This window comes from Malania oleifera, chromosome 7 (genome assembly GCF_029873635.1).
Source record: "Malania oleifera isolate guangnan ecotype guangnan chromosome 7, ASM2987363v1, whole genome shotgun sequence".
NCBI lineage: Eukaryota > Viridiplantae > Streptophyta > Magnoliopsida > Santalales > Ximeniaceae > Malania > Malania oleifera.
This window is the reverse complement of record NC_080423.1, coordinates 83,991,876-84,016,400: the sequence shown is the minus strand read 5'-3', so window position 1 is coordinate 84,016,400 and position 24,525 is coordinate 83,991,876. Positions and strand designations below refer to the sequence as shown.

Below are 24,525 nucleotides of genomic sequence, written 5' to 3'. Positions count from 1 at the left end.
GGTTTGACGAGGTAGTAGCCAGTTTCGAGCCTAGGAGTGGATGCAATTTGGTCAGACTGAGGTAGTGTAGAGTATATTGACTTATCTGGAGGGCCGACCAGATTAAGTCTCGCCTACGAGCCGCACAACCCTGTCATGAGGGGTCAAATCATGACATACAGAGTTCCAGGGATAAAGTACAATTATATTTATATATATATATATATATATATATATATATATATATGTATACAACTTTATGGCATATGATGGGTATAGTATGATATTAGCAGTATGAAGAGTAATAAACACAGATGATACAGTTATATTTTAATAAGTGAAAAGAAATATATGCTTTACAAATTTACTATTGTATTACAGTTCAGTTGTTATTTAAACAGTATTCCTAACTTAGTTGTCACACACTAGTAATAGCATATTTCCACTTACTAAGCGTCGACTCACCCCATGACTTTAACATTTTTCAGGTGAGCCAGCTGGGCAGGCTCGTGGATAGAGAGTATTTTGATTACCCTGGTTATAGGGTGAGTTTTTTATAGAGTTTTGTATTTTTAGGGTAGATGATGCTGGAGGGATTTGTTTTGTATGGCTATGGTCGATATATATACTGGATTCTGGTATTGTATGTATTTACATATATATATGGTTATGTGATTTGTGTTCCGCTGCTTAGGTATGGATATAGATATATAGATATAAAAATAAATAAATATAGAGAAGTTTTGAGGGTGTTACAATTTTCTCCCAAAACTATTTATCAAAGAAATAACCAAGAGAAAACCTAAGCAATACTCTCAAAAATATTTTTCAAAAATTAAGTGCCTAGTGAGAGTATGTGTAAATAAAATGCCCTAAATAAAATACTCTCCTCAAAAATGATTTTGAAATAAATGCATGAAAGAGAGTTGATGAGATTTGTATAAAAGATTTTGCCTCAAAAGAATGATTTTATCAATAAAAATTGGTTTTGGGGGAACTTTGATTAACAAAGGTTTAGAGAGAATTTAGAGTTAATCAAAGTTGCTAATATGGAATTATGAGGGGGCATTTATAGATTTTTCGAAAATTATGCCCATGGGGGACATGCTCAGTATTTTTGAAAAGTTTAATTAAAAGTTAATGATATTTTAGCGCTTTTAAAAAATTCCAACCCGAGAGTTCTCATCGACCATAATTGAGGTTCAGTCAACCCTATCACTAAGTTCGATCAACTGTGACATTTTTGAACTAAGGTTTTGGTAGACCATTTTTTAGGCGATTTTGGATCTCCGAGGTTCGATTGACTAGGTCAAGTTCGATTGACCAAATTTCATGGGTTCAGTCGACCATGTCATTTTATAACTAGAGGTTCGGTCGATCAAGGCGTTAGGAAATCCCTATGTGCCAGTTTGGTCGACCAGAGCGTTAATGTTTATTTTAAGATTGGTCGACTAGATGGTCAACTGTTTGACCCTGGGGAGGTTCGGTTGACCGAAATTGCTCTGTATGTTAGGGTTTGGTCGACCAAAGACACTAACTTTGTGCATTCAAATCTTAATCTCATCTGAAGTCACCCCTATTCACATAATAATTAATTCTAAGTTATAAGGGGTTTTTTCATGCGATGTTTTGGGACCTATGGTCAGTCTAAGGTTTTTGAGAGTTAACACCAAAAATTCGATGTCGATCGACCGAAGGTGATCCCTAAGGTCACTCTACGGTCTTGTGACTCTCTATGGTCCTGTCCAAGAAAATAACCATACCATGCAGATGCATACATTATTACAAACCAAATAATAAAAATAAATGCAATTACAATAAGAAATAAATGTCTTCTTCGTCTTTTTGCTCTTTTAACTTCATAGAATGCGCTTGATCGTATAGACTTTAAGTCCTGCAAGCTTCTATCACTGTTTCCTTATGTGTGTGTTGACCTTATAAGTCATTCCCAGTTTTGATAATGACAAATACTCTTTGTATTTAATGACTTTCAAGTTTGTGTGTAAGATCATACTAATTGGATCACATTGATAGCATGCAGCAACTTGAATAATTATGAAGACCCGACACATATATATCATTTGATGTAAAATTATTGGGTCTGTATTAATTTAATTTCAAATGAGTCTGTAATAATCTCTGCATGTCATGCATGTAGGTAATTGTAAACTCAAATGACCCTAGAATATCCCTTAGGTCCTCACACTTGAATGCACATGAATATAGGACCTTAGCCAAAAAACCATGAGGTTTCGGGCGACCAAACTTGGCAAGTATATTTGCCTCGGTCGACCGAATCGTGGAAAATTCAACACTTTGACTTGACTTCGGGCGACCGAACTCAAAAGAGCACATCTTCCTCGGTCAATCGAAATCCTATTCGAACTTTTCCCAACAGTTTGGGCTATCAAACATTTACGTTCAAAATAGCTTCGGGCTACCAAACTAAGGAGTTCAGCCTATCAAACTCAAGAACAGGCGACCGAACCTCAATCGGTTTGGAAAATCACCTAGTTTAGCCAGCCGAATATATATTCGGGCACCCGAACATGGAAAACCTACTCTTTCCGTTGTGTCTGTTCAGGCGACCAAGTTATAAGTTTGGTCGACCGAAATTCTCGGGTTGGTTTAAATTTATCGCAGGTAATTAAGGATAAATCATAGGTTAATGTTTTAAACAGTGAAATTGGAATAGCTTTCCCAAAAGGGGAGTGAGTTGGGATTTTTTTTAAATTTATTTCCCTTTTTAATACTTTTGTGTTATAACAATAATCAATGCTCAACCACAATCACAAAATTGAATTAGAGAAATTTCAACCAAAAAACAAAATAATCAATTACTTAATAAAAGCCCTGTAGCAATGTGAAAAGTTTGCTGAATTTGTATAAGCTCTGTTGTTAATTTCCACAAACACCCTTCTTCCCAATATTCAGATTTTAAATAAACTTTCAGTTTAATAAGTCAAGGATGATCAACCAACGTAGTCCCTTTCGGTTTTCACAATCAATGTTGATCAAACCAAAAAAAATTAACTTCCGGTCTATTTAACAACCAAACACTTAGAATTCAGAGTTTGATATAGCATCCACGCAATTTATAAATTTTTCTAAAAAGTAAAGAATAGGGAAGAAATAAGAGCACAAGATTTTATGACGTTCGGCTTTAACACAACCTACGTCCTCGCCCTTAGAAAAACCACCAAAGGATTCACTATCACCGTTCCTTTACCAGGCATAACAATACCAATTACAACACTCCTTAGTTAAGGCTAAAGTCTGCCTTCTCCAAATAATATACCCTTATTTGGTCCAACAATTCTTCACTCGAACAGTTTATCAATCTGCTACAAAGATTTAAAAACAAGGCGTACAATAATTTGCTCCTCAAGAGCTTATGAGTATAGATAAAAACTATATACTTCAGTAAATTCACAGAATGAAATTCAGATTGAAGCTCTAGAGTTTTATCACCGTAGGAATCTTTTAATACATGAAAGAATTAACAATTGAAGCACAATCTCAGTGAGACAATCAGCAGAACTTGTGAGAATTTCGTGGATGTTGAGAGCAATGAAGAGCTTTCAAAATTTCAGAGTGCTTGAGAGAGAGTTTGATTGCTGATTTGAAATCTTGGTGTCTAAATCAATGTATCTTGAGGGTATTTATAGATGTAGAATGGTTTACTTGGAGTAGGGTCCAAGTTTTAAAATAATTTAGGTTTCAAGTAATTTAAAATTTAAAATATGCCCGTTGAGAAATTTGAATTTTTCCGCGAGCCAGATGACTATGGGATCTCTGGCAGTCATCTGTCCATGTATTTCATGCATAATTTTCACACACAGAAAGGTAGCAGTTGGCTATCCTCAGGGTGGCAGTCGTCTGTCACTGAATAACTCAGTTTTAAAAAAATATCCAAAATGGTATTAGTCGGTTGGCAAAACACACACAGACGTCTCATTTGTCACTTGCAGTCGTCTTTTAACAACTTGATAGTCATTTGTTATGCTTCTAACTTTTTTGAATTAAGTCCTTTAATTGGTCAGCCGTCTGTCCATATATAGACAGTCGTCTGTCAAGAGGTTTTCCTTCTTTTTAAAAACATTTTTATCTCTCTCATTTATACTTAGATATTCTTGGAATATAAACTTGTTTAACTTTAAAAAACAAGTTCCAAGACTTTAAAACTTCAGGTTTCTAAGTATATCTTTGCCTAATGAGCTTCAAAATGAATATTCATACATGAATTAATTTGGAGTACTTACAAAGCTTGTCCTATAAACAAATTTGACACTTATTTACTTTAAGTTCCTTTGTTGCTGATCTTTCAAACTTCCTTGAACTTTTATTATGGATCACTTGTATTAATGTAAGGTTTTCCTTGTTCCTTGATCCTTGTGAGCTTTCATAAAGTATTTGAAGTTTGAGCAAATCATCTTTACCTGAAATAATATCACTTGAAAACAATATTAGATAACCTTACTTTGTTATCATCAAAACCAATAATTGTAAGCTTAACTAGGCCAACAAACATAATTAAAATAATTTTTAAAATTACTAGCGTGTCCCCAATGGCTAATTTTCCCCCTTTTTCTATATATACTCATTCATTTGTCTTGATTAGGGAAGGATTAACAAAAATTATTAAGCCAAAACTCTATAAATTTTTTCAATCCTATATTGCTCATACTACTCCCAAATACTCTCCCACTCCACATTCCTTGATTATTCAAGCCTAGTGAGACTATTTAAATTGTTTGTGTTCCTTTCTAAATTGCTCATAACTCTCACTTGAAGTGTGTATTGGTTGATTCTTATCTTGAGAGTTAGGCTAGAGTTTTTCCCATTGACTTGAACAAATAATTCTTGTGTGGGAAAACTCATTGGCTTTGCGGTCTTTACATTCATATTGCAAAATCCCTTAAGCAATATTTTTGTGTGCAAAATATTTCACTAGCTTGATTTCAAACAACTCTTGTGCTTGCTACATTGAGAAAATACTTTTGAGTTTGTTTGTATATTCGTACCAATATCTTTGAAACCCTAATCTAATATTGAGATTTATTATATCTTGTTTCAAAGAATAGCTTGCTTGAACACTCTTATGCATATTTGAGATTATACATTTCTAAGTGTTGTTTGCACATAATCACATCACCGAGCTTACAGTTCCTATATTGTTGATGTGCGTTGATTGATTGTCATTGGTACAATCTACTTGATTAAGAAGCATTTTATTTGTACACATCTTGTTTTGAAATACTGTTGTATTCCAGGCGTGGCCTAAGGGGACGGTAATCCAGCCTGGAAGAATTGGTTGTGTAAGTTGAGGTCAGCCCTGTGCTAATTGACCTGATTGTATTTAGGTGCCACTTCACCCATTAAGTGAGCCTATAGTGTAATCCTTGTGCTTGTGAGTTAAGGCGAGGACGTAGGCAGTTTGCCAAACCTAGATAACATTTTTGGTGTCGTCTCTATTTACTGCTTTATTGTGTATGCTTATTTAGATCACTTGTGCAATTAAATTTTCGCTGAATATATATTGTTTTATCTTATATGCACTAGATTGACCTTAGGCTTGTATAATAATGTTGCTAGTGGACTGACCTAAGGGATTAATCTTTAAAATACCAATTCACCTCCCTCATCTTGGGATTACAATAAAGCTAATAGTGTGTGTTAAATTAATGGACCCGTTCACTTGTTAAATACATACATAAGAAACATGTGCTTTGTCAACATCAAAATAGGGATCGAACTCAAAAAGTCAACGACTCAAAATTTCAAATTTAGGGCAGACAGATCAATCGCCTTGAGGGCCCAACCAACCGCCTGCAAGCTAGCGTCAAAGGTTACTTGGAGGGAAGGCTGGTTAACTGCCCAAAGGGAGTACTAGTCAACCACCCAATGAAAATTTTGTTCTTTACTCTTTATTTCCTTCGATTTTTGTATCTTTATTTTGATTGAAAGTTATTTGGTCAAAAAATTGCTATCAACAGTGACCATTCCAAGAATGAGTGTTTTAGGGTGCTAATGTTCCATTTAAAGAAAATTAAGGATTACCTTCCTTATTCACAATTGTACTCACAAACCTACTCTTTTTAAAAAAATTTTCCTTTAATATTTTGTCTTTTCAAAAATTAAATGAAGTGACAACTCTATTTTTTAAAATAAAGAGTGGGTTAAACAACCAATGATTTGATTATCTATAATTTACTTATTTTTTTCAAAATGATCACCAAATTAGTCACCGACCAAATGGACCATCTAAGCTCAATGTCGACAATACCAAAAAAAAAAAAAAGTATCAACAGATTTAATGAATTTTAAATTTTTTGTACTTGTTTCTCAGAATTATTATCAACGTGGGAATTGGATGGTTTGGTACATTGAGATGAATTCATGGACGTTGACTGAGCTAATCCCAACCCATCACAAACACAACTGCAAATATTAAAGGTGAGAAATGAATAATTAAGGATTTTTTTAAGGCACTAAAAGGAAATGGTTACAGTTTAGTAAGAGCGAGAATGAGGATTAAAATGAGAAAATAATAGTGTAAATTTTAGACGAAGAATTATGAGGAAAAGTAATTAAATGGTTACAAGAAAATAAATTATGATAGATTATGATTAACTAGTATTTAAAGAATTATTGAAATTTAAAGATAAACTATTAATAAATTACGATAAATGATCTCTAGTTGAAGGGTAACTAAAAGACCCTTTCTTCATGTCCAACTCCCCTTATCGCTCTTGAGCCGAATCTTCCAAAATATTATCTTGATCCTTTAACTTTTGATCCCATTTTAAACTCATTTTTCTTGTTTAAGGTCATCATGGGTAAGTTCAATTTGGAAATGATGTCTATTACGTGTTACAAGTCATATATCATTTACAAAACTTGTGAGTCGCTCTAATGACAAAGGTAAAATAGTGGGGTATTACAATTATTTAATGTAAAAGTAGGAATTAGAAGGGATTTTTTCTTTTTTATAACTTGAGGACTTCAGCCACCATCGCCCCACTTTAGACACTATGGTGTGACACCAAATCCGGGAGGATGAAAATCGCTCACCCATTGACGCACTCGCGGTAATTCACCAGCGTGACGCCTCAAGGAGGAATCGAACCTGTGACCTTGGAGTCATCAAAGTCACAAGTCGCCCTTAACACTTGAATTGGACCGGCTGGGTGAAATTAGAAGGTACTATTGATAAGTGGATTAGTTACTACCATATTTATCAAAAATAAATACATATAAACATACCATTTATTATATTATCCCTAAATGAGAATGAAGATTTTCTTTTTATTTTTTTTATAATATACTCATTTGCAAGTGTTAATTTTCAAATGGACATTCATATTAATCACAATCTTACTCAGCAATTCCCTTGAAGCCTGATGAAAACAAAAAAAAAAAAGAAATGAAAATGAAATTTTATTGAATTATGTTGTGTTGCTTTGCATTGACGCGGCTGCAATATCACACAGCAACTGGAAGCCTTACACGTGTATAACTGAAAATTATTCTTTAGCATTCTGGCTTGACACATCATCAGCATTTCCTGATGAGGTGGCAGTGGCAGTGGAGAGCTGATCCTGCGTGGCAAAGGTAGTGCTAATAAAGCCCAACCCTATCCATATCTCAAATACGAACAATAGAATTCACCACCTAGGATACTTGTATACTAGCAGTAGCTAGCTCACTTATATTATATTTGAGTGTCAAACTAAACACACTGATGAGATTAAGATGCACATATAATCATTCTTCTATCTTCTTTTTCTTTTCTTTTCTTTTTCCCTTTTCAAAAAGAAAAAATTGTAGTTTCTTATTAGGCAACCAGTGGCCAAACAAAAATGAAGCCTCCCCTCGCAAGCAATGCATATATGCCCTTTTCAAGTAAAAGTTCAAAATTTAAAATTTTAAAAAAAAAAAATCCAAGGAAAAAAATATTCATATTACGAGAATTTGAAAAAGATTAAAAATAAATAAAGTGGATGCAGCCGTTGATCCCTCCCCAAACCGTTTTTACTTAAAGCTGGCGGTTTGTCCAATCCCTCCAGTCTTGCCTTCTCTCCCTCTATCAGTTCACAAACTTTGAACAATGCCGACTCCCACTTCTGCACTTCCGCTCTCCTTCTTCCTCCCTCTCTTCCTGTCTCTCTCCATCACACGTATACTTCCCGCCCCCATCTCTTCTTCTTCTTCTTCCATCATTTTGGGTTTCTTAATTTAGAGTGCATTAACTATGATAATTTTAATAAATTTCTTTCGTTTAATTTCTTGATTTGGTTGCAGATGGGACTCAACTCATACTAGTAAACAACTGCAAGGAAAGCGTGTGGCCCGGCATCCTCGCCGGCGCCGGCCACTCCACCCCGAACGACGGCGGCTTCCATCTCGCTTCCGGTGATGAAGCCGTCATCGACGTCCCGCAGAAGTGGTCGGGACGAGTGTGGGGCCGGCAGGGCTGCTGCTTCGACGAAGCCGGAAAGGGTTGGTGCGACACGGGCGACTGCTCCGGCAGCATGAGGTGCCGGGGCACCGGGGGCGTGCCGCCTGCGACGGTGGTGGAGATGACGTTTGGATCTAACACTTCGCCGCTGCACTTCTACGACGTGAGCCTGGTGGACGGGTTTAACCTGCCGGTGTCGATGGCCCCGGTAGGTGGCGGCGTGGGGTGTGGCGTGGCGGCGTGCGAGGCGGATCTGAACGTGTGCTGCCCGTCGGCGCTGGAGGTGAAGAAGGAGGGGAAGGTGGTGGGGTGTAAGAGCGCATGCCTGGCGATGAGATCCCCTAAGTATTGTTGTACTGGCAACTACTCCAATCCAAATACTTGCAAGCCCACGTTGTTTGCGCATCTGTTCAAGGCCATATGCCCTAAAGCCTACAGTTATGCTTTTGATGATTCTTCTAGTCTTAACAAGTGCAGGGCTTCACGGTATGTCATCACCTTCTGCCCTCCCAATTGAAGGGAACGTGCCCCTGTGCATGGGAGCCTATAGGGTAGTGAAGGCGTAATGAATTAATGTTGGGTTTCATGTTATTTGGATTTCTGCATTTGATTTTGAAGTGTCGTATTAGTATGGGTTGGTAGTTAATAGGTTTGGTTTGGTTTACATATTAGGGGGATTTTGATATTTCGTGTTTGGACGGTGGTACTGCAGATTTATCCAGTTGGAGGATTTTGCATTGGGAGCTGCCTGATTGCTTTTTGATCTCTAGGCCTGTTGATATATATTACAAATGCTTGCTTTTGTCCACATTAATTATTTTTACTGCTTAGTTTCTTTATTTTATTTTTTTTCACCTTTTTTCTTTCTTAAAACTTAATGGCTAGGCTTGGAACTTGAAAAACATGGAAGAAAAGGAAGAAAAATATGAAGGAATTTGAAATTTCATATTGCAAGTGAAAACAACAATAATATATCAGATTTATAAATAAATTTTTGATTTTGCACACTATTAATATTTTTAAACTTTCTTAACTTTTAATCATATTAAAATAAATTTTCATTTTGAATAAAATTTAACATAAAATGAAAATACAATAGAAAATAAATTCTTAATCTAAAAAACCCAAAAAGTGAGGGAGGTAGAAGAGATACAGGAGACTGCAACACCAGGTGACCTGGGGTGGTCCAATTTTATGATGGGTTTTGGATTCACAAATATGTTTTAAACATCCAGCCGGCTAGATAGATGGACGGTCGCAAATGAAAATACATAATGTGCTAAATTGGGACCGTTGATAAGAACCATGAAATGAATACATAATGTGCTAAATGGGACCGCTGATAAGAACCATGAGGTACCAAAACATCAAAGATTTTCATGCTTCCGTACGAACATTCAGAGAAAGCGATAGACATGACATGGGGGCAGAAAACAGAAGAAAATAAATAGACATTAAAGAAAATCTACAAAGAAAGCGTGGAGCCGAAAAGACCTCTTGAGGAGCAAATTAGTACAAACCTAAAAAGACCCCAAATATTGAAGTACAGCTCTTGCTGGTGTGTGTGTGTGAGAGAGAGAGAGAGAGAGAGAGAGAGAGAGAGAGAGAGAGAGAGAGAGGGGGGAGGGGTGAGAGCCCATCCCTATTTTAGAACAGGATGCCATGAAACAGGCTTCAAAATTTATGATACATAACAAATAGACACCACCCCAAACCAAATCCTAACAGGAAGAAATATAAAACAAGAGATTTTTATTAGTGGTCAGTCGACCGTTCATCTGCATTTGCACCCATTGTGGAATTATTTTGAACAGAAGCAACCCGAGGTGGAGGACCAGAGGGTCCTAACAACAATGGAGTGTCTTTCTTTTCAGCACTAGGTTTGTTATCAGAAGCTGGAATTGCAGCCCAAGCTCTCAGAGGAGGTTCGAAATGCTTGCCGGCCACATCAGGAGCAGGTGCATCTTCTCCAGGAAGAACAAGAAGCCCCTTCTCTCTCAAGGATGAGGGCTCATTGTAGCAGGCATTCCAGAGGGAGTCTACAAGCTGCCTCTCCTCCCTGGCAGCTCCGAGGTCCTCAGGTGACATCAAGCTTATGTCTTTAATCCTATCTTGAAGAAGCTGCCTAAATTTCTCATCATCTTCAGCTAAATTACTACCAATCCCACCAGCCTTGTCTCTAGCAAGCTCCAAAAGGTCCCGGAGTGCAGCCTCTCGGACATCAGCATCACCGCTGGCAGCAAGATGCATCATTATGCGAGGGAATCCTAATTCAGACACCACATTACAGTCTGAACTATTCTCATGCAGCAAGTAATGTATCAAGTTCAGGGCTTTCCTGCAGAATGTTGTAAACCTTTGGTGAGAGAGAGAGAGAGAGGAAATTAAGTGGGAAAAAACAGCAGCAAGAGTCGTCCAGGTTGTCCATGTCAAACATGGAAAAACTTAGAAGCAAAATTAGTGCTAGTTTGGCTTCTAACTTCTTGTTCCCTAAGGCTGTAAAATGGAAATTTTACACATCAAGATCTTGTTTCAAAAAATGAATAAAAAAAAAAAAAATGGCACAATCAAAAACTTCTCATAGAAATTACCTTTGAAGTCTCACACTCTCAGAGCTCAAAGCATCTCTCAGTGCTGCGTAACCATTAGCAAGACGAAATGCAGCAATACCTGGTTTGTTGTGCCTGATTAAAGCTGAAACCCACCCCATAACAAAAAATACATCAAAATCATCCAGAGCATGAGTTAACCGAAAACGAGACAAAACAGTCATTCATATGGTCAACCAGGACAACTATATTTTACAAAGAAGAAACAGAAGGTACTCAACAGGAAATTGCACCAAGCGCTTTGGTACGAACAGTTACATCAGGGTCTGATGTGAAATTAGAGAGAAGGAATTCAAATCCATTTGCCTCCATAACCAGTTGTTGACTCCTGGGATTGTTCTGAACAATGGTGGTGACAACCTCAGCAGCCTTTGCTCGAATCCCAGCATTTGAATTCCTTAGGTAACCAAGAAGAGGGACCAAACCACCAATGGAATGAAGGTCTGCCAAATATGCATTGGATAACTTTTGAGAAATTTTTTATACGTCACTACAGGAAACACTTGATAAAAACAGTTACAGAGTAGCATCGCTGCACACTTGAAAGAGAGAACTAAATAAATATCTATATACACACACAATGCCACATTTATATATGCATAAATCTATACCATTTCTGTGTACACATTTCAACAAGAACCAGGATTCAGAGAAAAAGGGGGGGGGGGTGTTGGGAAGAAATTTCTAAAGTCATGGTTATTTATAGAAAAGAAATTTGTTCCAAAATTGTTGAAATAAACCCTTGTTTTGAACACAACTTTGGAAAGTTTTGTCACATCTTCCCCACCATCAAAGTCCAATACCTCCAATCGATCCAAATCCAATTTTTTGTGCCACGACATCTGACGAAGCCCCATGCACCAGCAAAAGACTAACTGCTGCCACTGATGGAGAACCACCAATGGAGGATTTTAGATGCTTATATTGTATCTAGATTTTTATATTTTACTTTGGGGAGTCTTGTTATTTTAGAAGTTTAGTCAATTTAGGTTTATTTTGTGTATTTAAGTACTTCAGGGTTATTTTGTAATTTCTCATTTTATTGGAGCCTTTATGTAAACATGTGTTCTAGTTAGTAGTGGGTATAAGTGCTGGACATGTAAATTATTGTACAGTTATTGTTTTGAATCAGATTGCAGTCTGCTATTCTTCTTCTTCTTCCTCCTCTCTTCTCCTCCTTCCTTCTCTTATCTCTCTTCTTATTCTGTATCTCACCCCTGTTCTGTTCTGTATTCCTGTTGCTGCCGCTGCTTCTCTTCTATTTCAGGTGAGCACTCACACAAAGACTCTTTCTCCTCAGAAGGAACCTCTTGAGCGATGATAGCTAAAATGCACCTGTTTTCTAAGCTCTCTCGCTCAAAAGTCCTATGATCAAGCAAGTGAACATTTCTTTGAACTGGGGCTTGAAGGAGTATCTTGTTCCTTAATTTAGGATCTTTGGGGATGGGCTTGGTCGAGGTCAAAATGATGTTTTTATCTTTGTGCCTAAACGCGCAAGTGTTTTCCCTACCATGATTAGTGACATCATGATCAAATAAACATGGTCACCCTAACAGGGCATGGGCCACATCCTTCGGGAGTACATCACAAATTCACAATAGACCCTATCCTGATAATCTCCCATCTGGATGGCTACAAGACACCTCTCGGTAGCAGGTAGATTTGTCCTCATTACCCAATTCACCTTAAAAGGCTAAGGGTATCAGGGTATGGCTCTCCTTTAAGGTTTAATCTTCCTAGAGCAGCCTTGAAGATCACATTCATGCTACAACTCCCCATCAATAACAAGATTATATGTCCTCTCTCCACAACGAATGAAAGTGTGGAAAATAGTTGTCCGTTTCCACTTCTCACTATCTATGGTAGTGGATAAGACACACCTAACCACACTAACATGGTGGTCATCTTCCTCAAAATCATCTACAAGCTCCCCCTCATCTCCGAAGTACTCAACAGCATCAACAACTTGATCATCACAATTGAGCAAATCATCGGTCTCACACTATAAAGATAAAGCTCGTTGGGGACAATGGGCAGCAATATGACCTCTAGCATGGCAACGATGACACTGCACAGATGAACTACTAGCTTGAGGAATACTGGGTCCACTAGAGCAAACAACATGATGTGACTCTATTTGCTTCGCAGAACTCTCTCTAGGGGTGACTGAGGGATGGTAGACCTAGGGTGAGGAAAGGATTTGGACTCAGGTCAGGTGACTCACTCACCTGAGATGAAGACCTACGAGAGCTCTAGAGGTACCTTTCAATGGCAAGTGCTTTTTGATAGGCTGCCTCTACGGATTCCGGAGAGAACAACTCAACCTCTCGTCTAACATCCTCCTTAAGACCATTCACAAACCTCGCTACAGTGTGATGTGTGACCTCAACAACATCACTACTAAGCATCAGTTCCTCAAATCGATCAATGCAGCTAGCTACAGTAGTGGTTTGTTTATGGTTCAAGAGCTTGCTAAACAGCTGGCTCCTAAAGAAGGGATGTATTGTTCCAAATGAGATTTTCTTCATATTCTCGAAGAATTCTCATTGTTTCTCCAATGGTTTTTGCTTGGGCCAAACGAGATTGGAGCTGATACTTGTTCGTTAAAAACTCTGCTTGATGAGAATCATCAATTAACTTCTTTGAGAACTTGGGATTGTTCTTGAACCATTTTATGATTTCTTCCTTGTGGAAGAGGTCTTTGGACATGCCTTTCCACCATCATGGTTGCCAATTGTTTCAGTGGTGAAACTGCAATCAATCATGAGTATCCATGTTAAATTGGAAAACCTAAAGAACAGCTACAGGTTCAAGAAATCAAGCGAATTGCCAAGGAGGCTTAAATTGTTTATCCAGAAATCATAATTTTCTCTTATCTTGGCAGAGGCATGATTTGTTTGACTGGTCCAAATCTGTCCTACCAGGAACCATACTGGAACTCATGAAAATTCTTTTCCAAAATATATGAACCATGAGAATGAAAAGGTATTGTTTTGAAATAGGATTGCTTTATACCAAGCATCCTTATAATCCAATAATTAAAACACTGGAGATCAAAATCTATTGAAAATATCCTTTACTAATTGGATAACCCCAAGATGATAATGAAATAATCTCATTGATTTTGAATTTTGAAAACACGATTTTCATGGGATCGTCTTTGTCCACACGTTCAAAGATTTCAACAGACTTCGTGTCAGCTAGAATGAATTCGTAAAACATTTGGGCTTTCTTTGGATCTTCAGGGATCCTATGAAATTTATAATCAACCATCTTTTTTGCAAAATTTCTTGGATACAAATCATTTTCTTAAAGGGCTTCTTCAATAGAAAAAAAAATTTAAAAATAATCTTTTTGAAAATAAGGATAGGTATCATATGGTTGGCTAAAAATTAATGAATATGGTTTAGTAGAGGAGCAAGATGGATTATCCTTCTCAAGAGCTGATTTGAAAATTTGTTTTTGAAAATTTGAGGAGATTGTTGGGAAACCTTCCTTCAAAGGAGGAAAACAATTAGCCAATTCAATAGTCGTTGTAGGCTTAGAACTGGCCTGAGGAAAAGAGCTCTTGGGAGACATTGTTCTTTGCTTTGTCGAAGAAATTGTTATAGGTAAACCCCTGGTCCGTGAGAAGGAGATATTGTTCTTCTGACATTGTGGACAAATTGTTTTTTGCATTGTTGGAGATATTGTTCCTCTGATATTGTTAGGGGAATTCTGGCATTCAAATTTTTCTGTACCAACCTTCCTAGAGGCGGAGGAGTCCATTATGTAATTCCCTGCAAAAATTCCCTTGTTAAAAATTTGGAAGATGATTATTTTCCCCTTTGATGGGTTCAATATGAAAACCAAATAAGCTGAGAAGAGCTTGCCATCTAGCAAAGATGTGCTTAGATGCCAGGTTCTTCACATCCTTGGTTAATACGTATTTTGCTGACTTATAATCAACTCTTAAAAGAAATTTTTGATTTAAAAGATCTTCTTGAAATTTGGTAATACAAAGAACGATTGCTAGAATTTCATTTTTAACAGTTTATCTTTTTTGTGTTTCATTCCAAACATCATAAGAAAACCTTACCAGTTGCTCCTCACCATTCTTGACCTGTTTAAGAATTCCACCATATCCGAGATCACTTGCATATGTTTCAAATATTTTGAAAGCATCTGGATCACAAATGTTCATATAGGGTAAACACTTTTTTATTGTTCTTCCAGCATCGATATGCTCCTTGGTCCAATTGGGAGGATTGTTTTTTAATTTTGCAAATAAAGGTCTACAAACAATTCTTAAATCCTTATAATATATAATTTAAGCATCCAAAAAACCTCTGCAATTGTTTTTTATCCTCTATCTCATCTGGAAATTTGGCAGCAAATTCTATCCTTCTATTGATCGGAGTAGTTGTTCCATTTTCAATGTTACGTCCAAGAAACCTTATTCTTGTTTGGAATAAAATTCTTGTCTTAGCAGAGACCACAAATCCGTTTTGTTTGATAATTTTTATAAATTGTTTCAAATGCTTCAAATGTTGGTCAAGATTTTCTGAGAAAACAAAAACAAGGACAACATCAACATAGACGATTGTAAAATGAATATATGGATTAAAAATGTCATTCATTATCTTTTGAAATTCACTGGGCGCATTTTTCATTCCAAACGGCATAACATTCAATTCATATTGACCCAAAAAAACTGTGAAAGTTGTCTTGTACTACTTTTTCTGAAACTTGGATTTTCCAAAATACTGACTTCCATATAAAATTTAGAAAAGACTTTTGCATTGTGAATCCTTTTGATTAGATCAGCCTTGTTAGGAATTGAGCACCTTACCCATTTCAAAGCTTTGTTTAATGGCTAATAGTTAATCACAAGGCGAGGTGCTCCTCTTTCAATTTTTTATGCTTTGGACATAAAAGGCAGCACAACTCTAGGGAGATCTTGATTTACAAATTAGATTTTTATCCAATAGGTCTTGTATTTCCTTCTTACAATAGTCTAATGTTTATGGGGACATTTGGATGGGTCTTACTTTTGTTGGGATATTTTTATCTGAGAATTCTCGTTCATATGGTAGTTCAATTATATATTTCTTCCTTTCCCAAAAAGCATTTGGGAGATCAAAACAAATTTCCAATTTTTTTTTTTCTTTTGTTTGGTTCACTTTCTAAACCTCTTTTCATTTTTTCAATGTTAAGTCTTCCCTAAGGAAATTGAATTGTTTTTCTTCTTCACAGATTATATGTTGATTCTTCAAAAGATTAGATTTTTTTCTGTTGGTTCAAAATAAAATTTAAATATTATCTCTTTTTTTCCAAACTTTGTTATAATTCCTCCATTTGTTATTAGGAATGGGGTTAAAAGAATTAAAAATGGTAATCCCAAGATTACTGGGCAAGTAATTGTTTTTACTAATATAAAACTTGTTTGAGATTGGAAGGCTGTTTGATAGTCTATTTTGGTTTCTTCTATTATAGGAGGATTTTTTTTCTCCTCTTTGCCCATTCTTTCCTCTTAAATGAACATGCATCTGCTTTTTCTATGGGAAAAATAAAAAACAAAAATAAGTTGAGCTGCACTACCTGAACGCAAGCATGGGAATGCATCCTGCTCAAGTTCTTTTCACTATGAACGTATTTCAAAGCCTGAAGGTTTGCATAAAACATGAACCCTCACAAACTCTTGCTAGAATAAGTAATGCCTTCTTCAGAAAGGACTACACCTAAGACTCACATTAGATGCATCATATTCCAACTTGAACACCTTCTCAAAGTTTGGCAACACCTTCTCATAGGTTCACAAGGGTGATTTTCCATTATAAACTGTGTCATAGCCTATCAGTGGGGGTCATCTCAGCCTAGATAAAGATGAAAAACTCAACAATATTTTGGAGTGAGCTCACAAATTGAGTGGGGATTGGTGAAACCAGCCTACACGGCATCCTCAAAGACACAGGAGCCCTTTGGGACCAGGCAAAGCCTCTCTCCAAACAAAGAATGAGCATAGTAAAAGAAGGAATAGAGTAATTTTTATGGTTTTTATTTGACCCTCCAGCTAGAGACCACTTCGACGGGAGAAGGACTTTCTGTACTAATGGACTCAATCCTCAAGGTCTGGAATGAGAATGAGATGAGCAATGATTGAACAAACTTAAGTCAGTCTCTCTTTAGTTCAAACTTAAGTCAATCTCTCTTTAGTTCAAGCTAACTTCACAATTAGCCGCTCAACCATGATTTTGAAGTGAACAAGGGCAGAAACTGAGGGAGCAACCACCTCACCGACCATGGATATAGATCCAGAAGTAGATTTCGAAATGGCTGAAGATCCTACAGAGGTCAACATAGAGAAATCTACTTCTGGATCTAGATATGGCAGCAGACAACCATTACTCCATGGATTGTAACCAAACCACAATCAAGGGAGGAAATAGGAGACGCATGACCAGGCTGATTGTAAACCACCCAAAAGCCTGCCCACACACCTTAAACAGCATTTAAGGGGTACTCTGGCAAACGAAGACCCCTACCTATATAAGGAGGCAGATTCATCATTAGAGGGTAAGAAATCTTCAACTAAACACTGTACCCATTTCCTTTATCCTTTTTCTAGCTCAGCTTGGCTGCAAACCATTTCCTATTTTTCCACAAACATACTCTCTACCATCTCAATACAAGGAACCAATTTTCCAATTTCAATAGATACACACATTTTCAACATTTTCCACACAAAAATAATACCAAAAAAATAAAAATAAAAAATAAAAACAGTGAAAGGAAACTGTGTTCAGAAGTAAACACAACCTAAGAATCTGTAACAAGGAAATTTAAAACATAATTGAAAACTATTGCATCGTATAAAGGGGGACCACCTTTTTACCATAACATGTCAAACATCAAAGTTTGTTTCATATCGTGTAAAAGCATGTATAATAAACAGTCCCTATAAAAAACTGTAGACAACTAGTGATAATTTGTTTGGGGGAGGGAGGGGGAAGTGCAAGTACGAATACATCCAATTCAACAATATGCATAAAACCAAGAGTTAGTTATCGAAACAATGCAAAAGTAGCGTACTACTAACCATTAGCCATGTCAATGGCCTCAACATGCTCTTGAAGTTCATCCAACATATCTGCCAAAATGCAAAAATTAGTTGACATCAAAGGAATATATCAATCATCTCTTGAAAATAATCACAATATGTTATACGTGAGCTAGTCTACCTTCAATATGTGCAGCAGTGACGCCCTGAGCCTCCAAAACTTGCTCTGGTGTCTGCATAACAAGAGTGATCTCTTTCATTCGTTTAATGACATCGATAGTTTGCGCTTGCATAGCTTCCATGAACCATCGTTGATCCTCCTCACTAAAAGAACGCAAATATATCAATCCAAACCACTATATTGATATAACGACTAGAACAAATATTTGTTATGTTTAAAATTTATTGATGCAATTGAGATTTTCACTAGATGGGTTTCAAGTCACTGTAACACGCCTAACAGGAATATCATCAATTGCTTTTTATTTCGCAGTTTGTCCCATTGTCACTCATATCTCTTCCTCTTTTGCAAAAATCACTTCCTCTTATAAGGCTTTTTCAAGCATAAACAAAACCCATGGTGTAAAAATTTGTGGTCAAAGCCCATTTATCGCTTATTTTTTCATTGCAGATGACTCATTTTCAATGAGACACCAAGGAGGATTCTCAAATATTGAAACTCTATGCTCAGAATTTATTAAGGCACTTCAGGCCAAATAGTGAATCTTCAAAAATCATAACATTTTTTTAGCAAGAATGTCTCAGCAAGACAGCGGTCTAAAGTAGAGAATTTATTGGGTTATATCTCGAGCAAGAGGTATGGACAATAATTTTTTTTTTTTTTTTTTTTTTACAAGTAGAGAGATTATATTAAAAGAGCCATCAAGAGGAAGCCACCCTACTAAAGAAACCAGGGAGAAACATCCCTTCCTAGAAAGTATAAAGAAAATCAAGGATTACAAATGGGTCCCTTTCAATCAGCACAAAATGCCAGCTAGAGATCATAGCAATCCAATGGTCCATGACAACCCAAATAGGAGAGATAATTCCTTCAAAGGCTCTACTGTTCCTTTCCACACTGCCTAGAAAATAGCAAGAGGAGTGAGGGAGAGAGATCTTCTTCCTTCCTAATTTGATCTGATCCCTTTCCAAGCCCACAGTTCACCTCTAACTGTAGCTATAGTGACCCACTTCTGATTTACAATGGAGACAACTAACACAATTTCTTGGTCCAAGAACAATGCAGGAGGTATGGGTAATATAGTTTATTGGCACATTAAAATTCACTCTCTCTAACTAAATACACAAAAATTCACTCTCTCTAACTAACTATCTCATTCCAAGTTATCCAAACCATCTTTGTTGCTCTCCTTTGAGCTATGCGTAGCCACAATTGTATTTATTCCTTAATTTAACTTTCAGTGTTATACCACTCATCCACGCATCCTCATTTTAGCAACTTTTACTTTTTGGATATGTTGTTTCTTAGTTGCATAATAGATCCATATAGCATAGATATTCTTATGACTGCCCAACTTTCCTTTAAATTTAATAGTATTTTATGATTACACAACAAGTTCAAAGCACTTCTCCATTTTACCCAACTTGTTTTAACTCTATGTATTGTGTCTTCTTCAACTTCTCCTTCAACTTGCATAATAGATCCAAGGCATCCAAATTTACCGGTGCTATTATTTTCTTGATGTTTCATGTTTTCTCCATTATTCCTCCCACCAACACTAAAATTACATCTCATATATTTAACTTCTTTCTACTTAATCTAAAAACTTAGATCCTAAGCTTCTCTGTACTAAACTAAGATTCTCATCTTTTTACATTAGTTTCATCAAACATACAACATGGAACCTCATTTTGACCACTCATCAAAAGCTCGTCCACCATTAATGCAAAAGGATAAGGACTCAGAGCGATCCTTGATGCCTCTCCACTAGTAGTCCTCATGCTAGTTATTTCTACATACTCTTTTCCCTCTAGAACCCACCTTACAACTTCTCCTAGGTACCCTATCATACTCTCTAAGGGCGTTTGTTTGATTTGAATAACCTCTAAATAGAGGTTATGTCTGAACTAGTTCACTTAATAAGTGAACCGATCAGACAATAGAGTATTTGGTGGCAACTCTGAATTTTTTTAAAATTTCCCTAATAGAATCAAACATGGAAACATGTGTGATTCATATTCAAATGTCTCTTTTCCAATTTTATCCCTTATAAAAGATGAAAATGACAAAAAAAAAAAAAAAAAAACTCGATGCCCAAGTGATTAAAATTAAAATAAAAAATTTTTATTTTTATAAATAATAAATTAATTATTTTTATTTATAATTAATAATTAAAATATGAAAATAAAATATTATTTATGTTAAATTTAAAATTTAGCTTATATTAAATTACTCGTTAATTTTATTAAATATTTATACTCTTAAGAATTAAGAAGGTTAAAATAGAAAAACAACACATATTTAAATGTTAGATATCAAACAGTTAAAATAATTCAGACTTTAGATTCAGTGAACAATTCAAGTTCAATTCAAAATTAGTTCACAAAATCATATTTGAATTCAATTTTGAGCACTTAACACTAAATTGTACTAAATGCCCCCTAAGTCAATAAAATCCATGAGCAAGTCCCTCTTCCTTTTCCTAAACTTTTCTATTAATCTTCTCAACAAATATATAGCCTCTATAATTACTATTCTAGGCTTAGATTTTAAGGGAATCAATTGCTTTAATTTAGCTTTTAACCATGGTTGGACCTTGCATGACAATCCTTCTTCCTTGCTTGCTAGACTTTGGAAGCCAAGGTAATTTTGTCACACTTCTTTCTTGGAGGCACATTTGGGTGCAAAAATTTATCTTAAGGATGGTAGAGTGTAATGGAGCAGAGAAGATTTAACTAAGAGGTTGCAATGGGCTGTGGATAATACAGAAAAGCGAAAGTTCCATTGGACCCTCAATTTTCAAGGAACTATAGCTTTAGGTTGAGATCCAAGACTTCCATTTTCAGTGAAGAGTTGAAGGTTGATGAAATTAGTAAGCATGGAACTTGGAAAAGAGTGTTGAATTCTTTTCTCAATGAAGAAGATGTAGTTGTATCTTGGATATACCACAATAGTCAAAAGCTCGCCTCAGGCGCGAGGCACAGTGGGGCAACGAGGCTAGCGCCTTATCATGGTTGAGGCGAGGCGACCTCCAAGAGGCACAAATGTGGCTCCAAGCGTAGTGAGTCGAACCTAAAATATCTAACCTTTTTTTCAATTTTTATCTTAACCTTTTAAGAAAGAAAATGTAACCAAACTCAAACAAGCCCTAGCCCTAGCCCTAGCCCTAGCCAGAGGCTTTGACTCGAACTAGCAAGTCTAGGCTTTGTCTTTGAGCCTTCGAACCAACACAAACTTCATCTTCACGTCTTTAAGCTTGTGCTAGCAAGAGAGCCATAGCAAGATCCCTTTGTCTTCGAGGTTTGAGCCTTCGAACCAGCACAATCTTTGTCCTCAAGCCGTCGAACTAGCACCAAAAACCTTCATCTTCAAGCCTTCAAGTCTTCACCACCAAGAGATCCTTCGCAAGAGCCCTTAATCTTCTTCTTCTTCTTCTTCTTCTTCTTCTTTTTGAACCCTTGAAGACGAAGGGCTCTTGCGAAGCTCTCTTGCTGGTGAAGGCTCGAAGACTTGAAGATGAAGGTGTTTCATGCTCAAAGGCTTGAGGCATCTTTTTCTTCTTCTTCTTCTTCTTCTTCTTCTTCTTCAATTTGAAGATGAAGGCTCGAAGGTGTTTTGGCCTAGCAATTTCAATTCATTTCCAACTTGAAGCTTGAACTATGTTTGTTTCACTTGGAACTTGGCACTTGGCTGTCATAATTTCTATGCATTTATGTTTTGGCATTGACTATTTGGCATTTTTAATTCTAATATTATCATTGATGTGTTTTCATATATCAATTACCCATCAAATAGGCATTGTACACAATTTTAATAATTGTGCGCCTCACCTTCGTGAGGCACGCACCTTCGCCTTGCGCCTTGGCTCCAAGCACCCTTTGCGCCTTGCACCTTTGACTACTATGGGATATACCTCTTTGAATTATTCGTATTGAGGATAGGTGATTCTAGCATTTTTAAACGAATGGGTGTTGTTAGTGAAGTAGGATTATTGGGCATGTGTATTGGTAGTCAGGTAGAAGTTGGAGAGAGAGTAAATGAAGGAAAGTAGCAACAATTCTTAGCGCAGTTTCAGGACGTTTCAATCCCTCTCTAAACAAGCACTTAATATTGCAAGGCATGAATATTGCACTCGACATTACATGAGAACTAGCCTGGCAGGGTTAAGGGAAGACTGAAGTTGTGCTTTGTGTGGTAGAGAATCAAAAATTCTGCTGCACTTCTTTTTCCTGTGCCCATGTCCAATGGAAACCCATAAAAACCAAGCCAGAGTTTCAAGGTGGCATTGATTAAGGATTTGGATGTTTCTGAATATTCAGTGGGAAATGAGAATTCAGTGGCAGGCACCACTCAATATCTGGAGAAACAGGACACTTGATGGGCTCCACAAATTTGTGACCAGTGAAGGATTTTTTTAGATACAAGAAGAACTTATGGTTGAATAGACGAATAAGTACATCACAATAAAGGGCATGCACTCCTCTAGAAATAGAAAATAAATAAAAAAACAACCTAAAATACAACGGCCCCCCAGTCACATTACAAAACAACATGCAGAACACCTAAAATAAGTTTTATAAAAAATAAAAAAAAATCCATTCCACATTGAAGTTGGTTCCATCAGACAGCCCTTAAAATTATCAAACTCCAATGAATATTCCACACAGCAGCAAAAGTAGAACGTCCCCAGATGATTATTGCCTCTTTACACTCACTAAATTGCTCACGTCTTCAAAGGAAGAAAACCTTCCAAAATTCCAAAGAACAGGCAACACAATTTTCTCCAAAAACACAAAAAGTCCACTCCAAATTCCCCAAGAGAAAAATGCAAAAAAAAAAAAAGAGCCTTCATTTCACTGCTTTAATCAAGAAAGCATGCATATCGAGACACAACTTTCAAAGATCTCCTAACCTAAATCCACTCATTGACTCATTAGCATTACTCGGGTCAAGAATAGGACACCCAAAAAAATCCCTAATTTTAGACACAGTTTTACCTTTTTAAATCATGCATATAGGAAATAGAGAAACATTAACATCAAATGTTAAAACTGTTGAAAAAGGATTTGCAAGAAACAAGAGCTCAGCCAACTCCCAGCTTCCCACTCACTCAAATTTCTTCCCAAGAAAAAATTTACAAAGTTGAATAGTAGTGCAAATTAGGCTAGGGCTGCTCATTCCCATTGTGGTGGGGTAGGCATGATTGTTAGGGACCAATGGATCGTATTGAAAGTTCTCTTGCAGGTTTGTCCAAACAAGTCACCAAAAATTTAAAGTAGCAGGTTAGCATTTGGGTTTCAGGAAGGGGATTCTTCAGCTCGGAGATTAGATCTTCATGGAGATTGCTCAGAAGGTAACAGTTAAACATTATTTTGAAGGGGGGGGTAAGGACAATAAAGCCATAATTAATCAACCAATTAAAGATCAAACCGATGTCAATATTTATTTTATTACGATAGTATTCACCCTTGTTAAATATTCAGAGGTTCCAGCTGAGGATGGTTGGATAATTCAACCAACAGGTTGGAACAAGTTATTTGTTCTGATCGTACTTGACATGTTATTCTCAACATAATGGAATCATTTCCTAAAAAAAAAAGGGGGGGGGGGGGGGGGGGGGGGGGGGGGGGGGGGGAGGGACAGCGGCCATTAATTCACTGCATATTCCCCTAAGATACGAAACCAGAAACTTTCTTTTTTTTTCGGCTGAAAATTAAACTCCTTACTTTTCATCAACCTCATCATCTTAACATTTCGAAAATACAGAGAGAGAGAGAGAGAGAGAGAGAGAGAGAGAGAGAGAGAGAGAGAGAGAGAGAGAGAACCTGAGATTTCGAGCGGGACGAGTGCCATCAGAGTGAGCAAGGCTCCATTTGAGCAGCCCATCCCAATTGGCTCCGTCTTTGGCCATAATCAACGGCGATGAAAGGGAAGAAGAAAAAAAAAACCCTAATATGATCCGTAGTAGTAGTCGATGAAACAGAAGCTAAGGATAAAACCGCGACGATATATGGTAGAACCCGGCGTTCCAGAAACCTCTACACCTTTCGCGAACGATGTGAAGAAAGAAGAAAATGGTCGAAAAGACAGTGAGCCGGCGGCCCCCTCGCTAGAAGAAACCGACCGCCGATTTGAGCCTGGGCCATGACTTCCCCGGCCCTACTTATTAGAGCTCAACTCATCTAATTTTAGGGCTAGGCCCGTAAGATCGGACCAACTTCCATGGATCCGCCACGCAGCTGGGCCAAGATTGGCT

At 36.9% G+C, this 24,525-nt stretch overlaps 2 protein-coding genes across 2 annotated transcripts; one reads left to right on the top strand and one right to left on the bottom strand.

Moving 5' to 3' along the window:
- The first annotated feature begins 8,000 nt into the window (after positions 1 to 8,000).
- On the top strand, positions 8,001 to 9,248 carry LOC131159827 (thaumatin-like protein). The gene is made up of 2 exons (XM_058115004.1): positions 8,001 to 8,159; positions 8,284 to 9,248. Exons 1-2 carry the CDS (start codon positions 8,090 to 8,092, stop codon positions 8,955 to 8,957), a joined length of 744 nt encoding a protein of 247 aa, XP_057970987.1. The 5' UTR covers positions 8,001 to 8,089; the 3' UTR covers positions 8,958 to 9,248.
- A 673-nt stretch (positions 9,249 to 9,921) lies between these two features.
- LOC131159826 (hsp70 nucleotide exchange factor fes1) lies at positions 9,922 to 24,515 on the bottom strand. Its single transcript, XM_058115003.1, has 6 exons — positions 24,095 to 24,515; positions 18,270 to 18,412; positions 18,128 to 18,178; positions 11,271 to 11,492; positions 11,032 to 11,134; positions 9,922 to 10,778 (listed from the first exon to the last, which is right to left on the bottom strand). Exons 1-6 carry the CDS (start codon positions 24,178 to 24,180, stop codon positions 10,196 to 10,198), a joined length of 1,188 nt encoding a protein of 395 aa, XP_057970986.1. The 5' UTR covers positions 24,181 to 24,515; the 3' UTR covers positions 9,922 to 10,195.
- Between the last annotated feature and the right edge of the window lie 10 nt (positions 24,516 to 24,525).

Bases quoted from the DNA above. Each gene is read 5' to 3' on its own strand.
- LOC131159826 (XM_058115003.1), bottom strand. From the start codon at position 24,180: ATGGCCAAAGACGGAGCCAATTGGGATGGGCTGCTCAAATGGAGCCTT. The intron at 18,179-18,269 runs GTAGACTAGCTC...GCATTTTGGCAG, and splicing joins CACTGCTGCACATATTGAAG to ATATGTTGGATGAACTTCAA. The intron at 10,779-11,031 runs GTAATTTCTATG...AACATTCTGCAG, and splicing joins GAGAGTGTGAGACTTCAAAG to GAAAGCCCTGAACTTGATAC.
- LOC131159827 (XM_058115004.1), top strand. From the start codon at position 8,090: ATGCCGACTCCCACTTCTGCACTTCCGCTCTCCTTCTTCCTCCCTCTC. The intron at 8,160-8,283 runs GTATACTTCCCG...ATTTGGTTGCAG, and splicing joins CCTGTCTCTCTCCATCACAC to ATGGGACTCAACTCATACTA.